Consider the following 12,131-nt stretch of genomic DNA (forward strand, 5'->3'; position numbering starts at 1 on the left):
TCACATGTGCAGATATGTGCAAAAAAATAATAATAATCTCACCCATCGACACACAATACCCCTTAATGACAAAGTGAAAACATAATTGTTTTCAATTTTCCAAATGTATTGAAAATGAAATACTGAAATATCTCATTTACATAAGTGTTCACACCCCTGAGTCAACACATATTAGAATCACCTTGAGCAGCGATTACAGAGCTTAGTGCTACTGGATTGTACAATATTTACACATTTATTCTTTAAAAAATTATTCAAGCTCTATCAAGTTGGCTGTTTATCATTGCTAGACAGCCATTTAAGTCTTACCATAGATTTTCAAGACGATTTAATAAAATATGTTAACTAGGCCACTCAGGAACATTCAATATCGTCTTGGTAAGCAACTCCAGTGTATACATTTGGTCTTGTGCATTGGGTTTTTGTCTGGCTGAAAGGTGAATTTGTTTCCCAGTGTCCATTGGAAAGCAGCCAGAACCAGGTTTGCTCTAAGATTTAGCCAGAGCTTAGGTCTATTCAGTTTATTTTTATCCTAAAAAATACTCTCTAGTACTTGCCAATGACAAGCATACCCATCACATGATGCAGCCACCACCATGCTTAAATTTGAAGAGTTGTACTTAGTGATGTGTAATGTTGGATTTGCCCCAAACATAATGCTTTGTATTCAGGACAAAGTTAATTTATTTTCCACATTTTCTGCAGTTTCACTATAGTGCCTTGTTAAAAATAGGATGTATGTTTTGGATATTTTTATTCTGTAAAGGCTTCCTTCTTTTCACTCTGTCATTTAGATTAGTATTGTGGAGTAACTACAATGTTGTTGATCCTGCCTCAGTTTTTTCCTATCACAGCCATTAAACTCCATAACTGTTTTAAAGTCACTATTGGGGGAATCCCTGAGCGGTTTCCATCCTCTCCGTCAACTGAGTTAGGAAGGCTGCATGTCTTTTTGTAGTGACTGGGTGTATTGATACACCATACAAAGTGTAATGCAGAACTTCACCATGCTCAAAGGGATATTCAAAATCAGCGTTTTTTTATTTTTACCCATCGATCAATAGGCGCCCTTCTTTGCGAGGCATTGGAAAACCTCCCTGGTCTTCGTGGTTGAATCTGTGTTTAACATTCACTGCTCGACTGAGGGCACTTACAGATAATTGTATGTGTGGGGTAGAGGGATGAGGTAGTCATTCAAAAATCCTGTTAAACACTATTATTGCACACAGAATGAGACTATGCAACTTATGTGACTTGTTAAGCACATTTTTACTCCTGAACTTATTTAGGCTTGCCATAGCAAAGGGGTAGAATACCTATTGATTCAAAACATTTCAGCTTTAAATTTGTAAAAAAAAAAATATATATATATATTTTTACATAATTCCACTGACATTATAGGGTATATTGCCAGTGACACAACATCTCATTTTTAATTCAGGCTGTAACACTACAAAATACACTATGAACACTGAACAAAAATATAAATACAATATGTAAAGTGTTGGTCCCATTTTTCGTGAGCTGAAATAAAAGATTAAAGACATTTTCCATATGCACAAAAAACGTATTTCTCTAAAATATTGTGCACAGAGAGTGGCCAGACGGACACCACTCCTGAGAAAAAGGCACATGACAGCAGAACTGGAGTTTGCAAAAAGTCACGTGAAAGACTGTTGACTGATAAGACAAAAAACTCTTTGGACTAAACGCAAAACGATATGTCAGGAAAAAAATAGGCACAGGTCAATCACCTGTCGAAAACCATCCCTACCATGAATAGTGGTGGTGGCAGCATCATGCTAAGGGGATGCTTTTCAGCAGCAGGGACTGAGAAACTTAAGGATAGAGGGAACAATGAATGGAGCAAAATACAGGTAAATCCTTGATGAGAACTTGTTTCAGAGTGCAAAAGACCTTAGACTGGGGTGAAGATTTACATTTTAATAGGACAATGACCCCAAGCATATAGCCAAAGCAATGCTGGAATGGCTTTTGAACAAGAATGTTTAGGTCCTTGAGTGGCTCAGCCAAAGCCCACACTTGAATCTGTGGAAAGACTGAACAGAGCTTGAGAAAGTCTGCAAGAAAGAATGGAATAAAATGCCAAAAACCAGATGTGCAAAGCTGATGTGCTACCTTCCTTTCTGTCAAACCGTCTCGCCATCGCCACAACTTGGACTGGGGCAGGGTATAAGGCCGGTTTCAGGGACTTGCTTCTGAAGACCATTCTTCACAATAAGTTTTGATATTTTTAAATGTGCGATTCAAATGCATCTGAATGTTATTTCTTTGTGTATAGGAGCCATTCGGAAGAACCTGCAACCCGGGATGCCACGTATATGAGTTGGTCAGACTTAGATCACCCGTTACCTGAAAGGGGTCTCCGATTGTGAAAGCGGGAGTTGGCAGCGCACGGGGGAAAGAGATCGCTTCAGTGAGGGTCGACAGACTCGGAGCAGCTGTCTCAAAGCCAGCCCTTAACTTCAAGTCACAAGACTGTTCCAAAAGCTGAACCCTGGGCTGACTACTGTACCCTACCACACACTTACTATTTATTAATGTTCTGCACTCTGAAATGACTTATGTCTACCAGACCAATAGTTGTCACCTTACTGCACTACTAATGTGTATATACTTTCATATATTCCAATGCTGCTACTGCACTCACTTTGCACATGGGCAAACAATGTCTCTACAGGCTATAAAAAAGTAGTATTTGAATTTAATCTGTTTTCTTTTATCTGCATGCTTCTTGTACTTTATTTAGTATGTTATATATTTACAATGTTTGATTACTATGTCACTTTTGTGTGGCCAGATAGTTAGCAACAATAACAAGAAACTAGCGTTGATTTTCTTCAGCAGGGACGGGGAAGATGGTTAAAATTGATGGGAAGATGGATGGAGCCAAATACAGGACCATTCTGGAAGAAAACCTGATGGAGTCTGTAAAAGACCTGAGACTGGGACGGAGATTTGTCTTCCAACAAGACAATGATCCAAAACATAAAGAAAAATCTACAATGGAATGGTTCAAAAATAAACATATCCAGGTGTTAGAATGGCCAAGTCAAAGTCCAGACCTGAATCCAATCGAGAATCTGTGGAAAGAACTGAAAACTGCTGTTCACAAATGCTCTCCATCCAACCTCACTGAGCTCGAGCTGTTTTGCAAGGAGGAATGGGAAAAAATTTCAGTCTCTCGATGTGCAAAACTGATAGAGACATACCCCAAGCGACTTACAGCTGTAATCGCAGCAAAAGGTGGCGCTACAAAGTATTAACTTAAGGGGGCTGAATAATTTTGCACGCCCAATTTTTCAGTTTTTGATTTGTTAAAAAAGTTTGAAATATCCAATAAATGTCGTTCCACTTCATGATTGTGTCCCACTTGTTGTTGATTCTTCACCAAAAAATACAGTTTTATATCTTTATGTTTGAAGCCTGAAATGTGGCAAAAGGTCGCAAAGTTCAAGGGGGCCGAATACTTTCACAAGGCACTGTAGCTCACATAACCGTGGTTACATACGTAACCTTCGTTTTGTTTCACTATATTGGATCACTCCAATATATTGGTATACCCTACCAGATTTAGTCGGTGCTAGAGGGACCTGGCCAGCCACGGTGAAGTCCCAGTGCGGGACCGTCAATGTTAAAGGCGGCATTCCGGCACAGTCCCCGGAAGGGGAGGCGACGCCCAGGACCACTGAACCAACAGCAAGGGGAGGTGCCACATTTACCCGATAGTACCTAGCAAAGGTGCAAGAGGAAGCCCAGCTGGCCACAGCACAGATATCAGTGAGGGGCACTCCTCTCAGTAGAGCCCAGGACGCAGCCACACCTTGTGTTGAATGTGCCACCACAGATCCCAGCACTGGCCTGCCAGCCAGGCAGTATACTGTTGTAATCATGTCCACGATCCAGTTCGAGAGCCTCTGCTTTGATAGTCCAGTCCCCAGGACTCTCCCACCATAGCAGACAAAGAGCTGGTCTGTTGTTCTCACTGACCATGTTCACTCCACATTGGCAGCCAGTGCCCTCACAGGGAACAGCATGCCGGAGGGAGGCCCAGACTCCCCCACCACTGCCGGGGGGTCGTAAGCAGGCAGGATAAAAGGGATGTTCACATGCCTATCTGACAGAACCTTGGGGAGGAATGAAGGGTTGGGGCGGAGAGATATACTCCTCCCGGGGTCCATCCGGTGGTACTCAGAACTTAGCGAAAGAGCATAGAGCTCACCCACCCTCTTCATGGAAGTAATTGCTACCAAGAAAGCTACCTTCATAGAGATGGGAGGCAGACTCCAAAGGTTCAAAAGGCGGTTTTGCCAAAGCTGCCAAGACCACATCCAGATCCCAGCTCGCCATTCAGCGGGTCCTAGCTGGATGCAGGCGATGAACCCCCTTCATAAACCTGGAGACCAAGGGATGGCACCCGACTGGCCTGTCCATCCACCCCATATGGCAGGAAAATAAAGCGGCCAAATACACTCTCAGTGTAGAGGCTATCAAACCCTCATCCAAGCGAGACTACAGGTATTGCATGACATACTGCACCCCACATGACTCAGGCACAACCTCAATACCAGTACACCAAGAGCAGAACAACCGCCAGCGCAACTGCTATGCCGCGGTTGTTGCCGGTGCCTTTGCGCTCTGCATGGTGTTCATTACACCCTTGTGTAGACCTAACATGGACCATTGGTGCTGTTCAGTGGCCAAGCCCACAGACTGAGGCGGTGCGGTCTCGGATGCCACAGAGTTCCCCCGGCCTGAGACAGCAGGTCCGGTCTCAGGGAAAGTTGCCAAGTTGTCCCAGACAACAGGGTCAGGGGAAGGCTGAACCAGGGTTGTCGGAGCCAGTATGGGGCCACCAGAAGCAGATGATGCCCTGCCATCCTGGTCCTGTCCAGCACAGCCTGGATCCGTGGAAAAGGGGGAAATGCATAAAGCTCCAGCACTGACCAATCGTGATCCAGAGCAGATCAGAGGCCCTGGTGGCTTCGACATGGAGTACCACAGGGGGCAGTGTGCATTGTCTAGGGAGGCAAACAGGTCCACCTGCACCCTCCTGAACTTGTTCCACAGGTGCTGCACCACTTGGGGATGTAGGCTCCAGTCCCAAGGTGGTGGCCCTCCCTCAAGAGCATATCTGCTGCCACATTCAGGATGCCAGGTGCATGTGCTGCGAGTAGAGGCTAGACGTCGCTGAGCCCAGAGAAGGAGTACCCGTGCCATAAGATAGAGGCGGTGGGAACTCAGTCCACCCTGATGGTTGATGTAATCCACCACTGTGGTGTTGTCCATTCTCACCAGGACATGTCTTCCATTCAGATGCAGGCCCAGCAGTACAGCTCAGAGCTCTAGTGTATCGATGTGGCCTGCCGCTCCAAGTGGGTAGCCAACAGCCGCTGGCCGACCTGCCCTTGGTTACACCTCCCCCTGCCGATCTGGGAGGCGTCTGTGCTGACCACCTCCTGGTAGCACATCCTCAGCATCTCCACCCCACCTGAGAGAAAGGAGTGACAGCGCCACCTCAACAATGCCCTGAGGCACTGTGCGGTCACCCGCAGCTAGCGGTGACGATGGCGCTTCGGGTGCAGCTGGTGGGAGTTGTACCCCCATTTATTTTTATTTTTTAAATTTTCACCTTTATATAACCAGGTAGGCAAGTTGAGAACAAGTTCTCATTTACAATTGTGACCTGGCCAAGATAAAGCAAAGCAGTTCGACACATACAACGACACAGAGTTACACATGGAGTAAAACAAACATACAGTCAATAATACAGTATAAACAAGTCTATATACGATGTGAGCAAATGAGGTGAGATAAGGGAAGTAAAGGCAAAAAAACTCCATGGTGGCAAAGTAAATACAAAATAGCAAGTAAAACACTGGAATGGTAGATTTGCAATGGAAGAATGTGCAAAGTAGAAATAAAAATAATGGGGTGCAAAGGAGCAAAATAAATAAATAAATTAAATACAGTAGGGAAAGAGGTAGTTGTTTGGGCTAAATTATAGGTGGGCTATGTACAGGTGCAGTAATCTGTGAGCTGCTCTGACAGTTGGTGCTTGAAGCTAGTGAGGAAGATAAGTGTTTCCAGTTTCAGAGATTTTTGTAGTTCGTTCCAGTCATTGGCAGCAGAGAACTGGAAGGAGAGGCGGCCAAAGAAAGAATTGGTTTTGGGGGTGACCAGAGAGATAAACCTGCTGGAGTGTGTGTTACAGGTGGGAGATGCTATGGTGACCAGCGAGCTGAGATAAGGGGGGACTTAACCTAGCAGGTTCTTGTAGATGACCTGGAGCCAGTGGGTTTGTCGACGAGTATGAAGCGAGGGCCAGCCAACGAGAGCGTACAGGTCGCAATGGTGGGTAGTATATGGGGCTTTGGTGACAAAACGGATTGCACTGTGATAGACTGCATCCAATTTGTTGAGTAGGGTATTGGAGGCTATTTTGTAAATGACATCGCCAAAGTCGAGGATTGGTAGGATGGTCAGTTTTACAAGGGTATGTATGGCAGCATGAGTGAAGGATGCTTTGTTGTGAAATAGGAAGCCAATTCTAGATTTAACTTTGGATTGGAGATGTTTGATATGGGTCTGGAAGGAGAGTTTACAGTCTAACCAGACACCTAAGTATTTGTAGTTGTCCACGTATTCTAAGTCAGAGCCGTCCAGAGTAGTGATGTTGGACAGGGGGGCAGGTGCAGGTAGCGATCGGTTGAAGAGCATGCATTTAGTTTTACTGGTATTTAAGAGCAATTGGAGGCCACGGAAGGAGAGTTGTATGGCATTGAAGCTTGCCTGGAGGGTTGTTAACACAGTGTCCAAAGAAGGGCCAGAAGTATACAGAATGGTGTCGTCTGCGTAGAGGTGGATCAGAGACTCACCAGCAGCAAGAGATTCAATTAACAGGTGTGCCACGTTTAAAAGTTAATCTGTGTAATTTCTTTCCATCTTAATCCGTTTGAGCCAATCAGTTGTGTTGTGACGAGGTCAGGGTGGTATACAGAAGATAGCTAGATAGATTTGGTAAAATACCAAGTCCATATTATGGCAAGAACAGCTCAAATAAGCAAAGAAAAATGAAAGTCCATCATTACTTTAAGACATGAAGGTCTGTCAATTCGGAAAATATGAAGAACTTTGAAAGTTTCTTCAGGTGCAGGTGCAAAAACCATCAAGCACTATGTTGAAACTGGCTCTCATGAGGACCGCCACAGGAAATAATCAGCCAGACTTACCTCTGCTGCAGAGGATAAGTTCATTAGAGTTAACTGCACCTCAGATTGCAGCCCAAATAAATGCTTCACAGGCACATCTCAACATCAACTGTTCAGAGGAGACTGCGTGAATCAGGCCTTCATGGTCAAACTGCTGCAAAGAAACCACTACTAAAGGACACCCATAAGAAGAAGAGACTTGTTTGGGTGAAGAAACACTAGCAATGGACATTAGACCAGTGGAAATCTGTCCTTTGATCTAATTTACAATTTTTGGTTCTAACTGCCGTGTCTTAGTGAGACGCAGAGTAGGTGAACAGATAAACTCTGTGTGTGTGGGTCCCACCGTAAAACATGGAGAAGGTGTGATGATGTTTTGCTGGTGACTGTCAGTGATTTATTTAGAATTCAAGGCACACTTAACCAGCATGGTTGCCACAGCATTCTGCAGCGATACGCCATCCTATCTGGTTTGCACTTAGTCCCACTATCATTTGTTTTTCAACAGGACAATGACCCAACACACCTCCAGGTGGTTTAAGGGCTATTTGACCAAGAAGGAGAGTGATGGAGTGCTGCATCAAATGACCTGGCCTCCACAATCACCCAACCTCAACCCAATTGAGATAGTTTGGAATGAGTTGGCCTGCAAAGTCAAGGAAAAGTAGCCAACAAGTGCTCAGCATTCCAGGTGAAGTTGGTTGAGAGAATGCCAAGTGTGCAAAGCTGTCAACAAGGCAAAGGGTGGCTACTTTGAAGAATCTAAAACATATTTTGATTTGTTAACTACTTGATTCCATATCTGTTATTACAGAGTTTATGTCTTCACTACTATTCTACAATGTAGAAAATAGTAAATTAGAATTAGTAAGTGTGTCCAAACTTTGGAATGGTACTGTAAAAATATGTTAAATTATTCACAGAACTTTGGTAAGAATGTGCCCAAAAACCTGTCAGAATCATCAGGGGGCTGCATAACCTCATGACACAGAGAGGTGCTTACTGTGAGACAGCTTTAGGTACTTTGACAAATTTCCAAAATGTTCCCCTTTGACAATGTCTTAACCAATTTCAGGTTGTTATACATTGGTGTTGATATTAAAACAGTAGCTAGTTTGACATATTAATACCGTTTACAATTAAAGTTGTTATACAGCTGTACATTGGTGTCGATGAAACATATGTTTTGTATTCTACCTGGTGATAACAGGCTGCATTTGACTTGACCATAAAACCTAAACCAAAAGATGAACAAATACTGTGGTTTTAGTTGTGCACATGTGGTAGCCTAATTTAATCGCCATGTGAAGTTATGGAAGGCTAATGTCTTTAAAAAAAGGTCAATTTTGTTCTAGCCCAGCTCGTTCACAGGCAACGAACCGTCTTATGATATAATCACTGACGCTTTCCTCTGATTGAACCTTTGTTTTGACAACTATTTATTGTGTAGCTAACATGCATTATGCATTGATTTCGCATAAAGGTGGCAAAGGCATCTGATCCCAAGACGAGAAGTTATAAATTCCTTTAATACTACAAGCCAGTAATATATTTTCAAAGAACATCTGGAGACATTGAAAATGTAAATAATCTACCAAATAGACAAATTACTTCACCCCTTCTTAATGTCCTTGTGCTTACACCTATTCTCAGTCTTTGACTGGTGTGTCAGGTGTGTGAGGGGGTTCAGGTATTGGGGGACTTTCAGATGTGGGACCTTTGTTTGGTGTTTCCTACAGGCCCGCATCCTCTTCCTGTTGATCAGGTTCTTCCTCACACTCCCCTTTTGCCATTGTGAGTGATGCTGCTGTGTGAGCTCTGTTCCGCATGAAGACTGTCCTTTTCTTCAGTCTCAGTGTTGCTGCTCTTCATTACTGGCCTGGCGTTGTCCCTATAGGATTGGCATCAAATTATATGCATATTTTAAAAAGGTCCAATGCAGTCGTTTTTATCTGAATATCAAATAATTTATGGGTAACAATTAAGTACCTTTTTTCTATATTTCTTTCTCTCAAAAATAAACAAAATAGCTTCTTAGCAAAAAGCAATTTCTAAAGCAAGATTTTTGCTAGGACTGTCTGGGCGTAGTCTGAGTGCGGATGGGTAAAACTGAAAAATATCTGTTATTGACAGAGAGGTTTGGAACTCTTTCTTATTGATCTATTTACAAATGTATCGCCTGGTTGTGCCACCAGGCCTGCAAAAACTCCATCCCACCAAAATTTCAGTCTTTTCAAACAGCTCTTACACTAAAAGGGCATTATCATAATTTCACAATTGTACAGTATTATTCCAATCTCATAGTGTGGAACTACATATAAAACATAGGAACATCACATGTTTGACTGCACTGGGGCTTTAATATACATTTCAATAATGTGTTATGTTTTGAGTAAGATCTGCCACTCGCCTGTATGTGATGCACAGAACTCACCTCACTCTTCGTGGATATCGTGCAATGCTCTCCATGAGCTTGATTGTCTTGAGCCAGTCCTCATGCCAGTCCTTTATGCTGTAGTGAGGCTGGCACTGGGTCAGACGAAGAAGGATCAACTGGTTATCTTTGGTGATACGGAGCAACTCCTGCTGTTGCATCTCTCTGCAGAGACTACCATTCCAAGGGAAAAAAGGTTTTCTATTGTGTGTAGGCCATTGAGTTGAGGTACAATAGGATGCTAGTAAGTTTATGAACATGGACATTTTCGGACCTGGTGAAGCCTCCCTGAATTTAAGCATACTACTGCCTCTACCAAAAGGTCTAGACCATTGTGGCACAATTAATGTGCTTGCCCTGTGCAAGCTGAGTGGGTCCACACCTGCTTTAGCTGCAGTGGTGTACTGTACTTATGTATTTTTGTTGCGGTATCTGTACTTTACTATTTATATATGACAGCTTTTACTTGACTACATTCCTAAAGAAAATAATGTACTTTTTACTCCATACATTTTCCCTGACACCCACATGTACTCGTTACATTTTGAATGCTTAGCAGGACAGAAAAATGCACTTATCACCAATTCAAACACTTATCAAGAGAACATCGCTAGTCATCCCTACTGCCTCTGATTCTCTGACACACTAAACACACAAGCTTCATTTATGAATGATGTTTGGTTATTGGAGGGTACCCCTAGCTTTCCATACATAAAAAAAAGAAAATGGTGCCATCTGGGTTGCTTAAAGGACAGTTCCACCCCAAAACAATATTTTGGGATTTGTTTCATTTCATTAGTCCATTGTTAACATATTTCCTAAATATGTTACTTTCAAAATACAGATATCATCCCCGTATGATGCATTTTGACTAGCAAAACATTTTTTGACTATGTCAACAATAAACTAATGAAACAAATACCAAAATCATTTTTGGGTGGAGTTTTCCTTTAACATAAGGAATTTGAAATAATTTATACTTTTACTTCCGATACTTAAGTATATTTAAAACCAAATATCTTTAGATTTTTACTCAAGTAGTATTTTACTGGGTGACTTTCACTTTTACAGTCATTTTCTATTACGGCATCTTTACTTTTCCCAAGTATGACAATTGGTTATCTTTTCCACCACTGTTTAGCTGTTACCAATTAATATTGGTGTCAGCAGTGGGATTTAAAGCCACACCCCTGAAGAGACTGGAGGTAAACACTATACCTTTTGTTTTCATAGTCGTTCCTGTTGTCGATGCGACCAGTAGTACTCATGATGTGAGATATTTTCTCAAGCAGCATATTGTTTTCCCTCTGAATTTTGGACATGCTTTGCTCCTGAAACTTATTGAGGAAACATTAAGAAAGACAAAAACAAGTAAAGCCAACCAAAACAGCAACAACAAAATACAAGGTAACAACTACTAAGGATGTTCAAGGAAAGCCTGGGACAGACGTATTGGTAAGCTTTCTCAAAAGACACATTTACCAGCTCAAAAGTTCAGAAAAGGGACTCTTTGATGGATACATGGTGAAATGACACGACTTAGAGATCCTTTATCACCTTTTGTTTCTTCATTTTGAGGTCAAGGTGACGATAGGTTTTAGGTGCAGTTGTGTCGATGGTGGGTTTCGCTGATTTGACCTTGACAAAAAAATGACAGTAAAGGTCAACAACACTGGACATTTTTACTTGTTTTGTGGAAGCACAAAAAAGGACAATTGATGACTCAGGAATATGACAATACTTTGAAAAACAACAGCTAATGACAATGTTAAATTAATATTGTCAATATGTTAAGGATATCTCCAACATTGTTGATAGCCTTTGATTTTAGCATCAAAGCAGCTTTCGCTTACCTTTCTCAGATGCATTTCATAGGAGGCCTTGTCCCACTTCTGCTGCAGGTATTTGTTTCCATTGAGAAGCAGTGGCTGGTACAACAGGTGTTGCATGGCTGCAGTACTTGCACTATCGGTCCCAGTCTACCTCCAGTCAACCTAAGAATTGTCCTACACTGTTACCCCTGCCCTGTGGCCTTCTCTATCTACTGCATATGGAGCTCGCTCGGAGAGTTGGAGTCTGTTTTTAGTCTGTTTCCTACAACTTCTGTTAGCTAGTAGAACCACTGTCAACTGCCAAGTACTGTCAACTTACTGTAACCTACCTCCAGCACAGCACTGCCAGATGCCCCACACACAGCCTTCTCTGCTTTGCTAATGTCTAGCCACTGCATACACAGCTCAGAAAGACTGCAGTCTGTTTTCAGTCATACCCAGGTTTCCATGACAGCAACGGCATAGAGTGGAGATTAATAAATGTCTTCAAACACTCTGCTTGCTTAACAAGTTCCACAAAGGGAGGGCGAGGCATTAGAGGATGAGATAAATGGTGTGGCGAGAACCTGTTGAAAGAGTGAGAATATAAACGTCTTCTTGAGCCTTGAGAAGTGATTCTCCACAAAAATGTTA

At 42.5% G+C, this 12,131-nt stretch overlaps 1 protein-coding gene across 2 annotated transcripts; it reads right to left on the bottom strand.

Moving 5' to 3' along the window:
• Positions 1-8,742: 8,742 nt before the first annotated feature.
• Positions 8,743-11,931, bottom strand: LOC118367209 (sperm axonemal maintenance protein CFAP97D1-like). 2 transcript variants are annotated; one of them, XM_035750374.2, is made up of 5 exons: positions 11,520-11,931; positions 11,224-11,304; positions 10,885-10,997; positions 9,667-9,840; positions 8,743-9,123 (listed from the first exon to the last, which is right to left on the bottom strand). In XM_035750374.2, the coding sequence occupies exons 1-5, from the start codon at positions 11,613-11,615 to the stop codon at positions 9,006-9,008; spliced, it is 582 nt and encodes a 193-aa protein (XP_035606267.1). In that variant the 5' UTR covers positions 11,616-11,931; the 3' UTR covers positions 8,743-9,005. The 2 variants fall into 2 exon arrangements, with proteins under 2 accessions (XP_035606267.1, XP_035606266.1); XM_035750373.2 differs by having other exon boundaries at positions 10,885-11,003; positions 11,520-11,930.
• Between the last annotated feature and the right edge of the window lie 200 nt (positions 11,932-12,131).

This window comes from Oncorhynchus keta, chromosome 34 (genome assembly GCF_023373465.1).
Source record: "Oncorhynchus keta strain PuntledgeMale-10-30-2019 chromosome 34, Oket_V2, whole genome shotgun sequence".
Classification (NCBI taxonomy): Eukaryota; Metazoa; Chordata; class Actinopteri; order Salmoniformes; family Salmonidae; genus Oncorhynchus; species Oncorhynchus keta.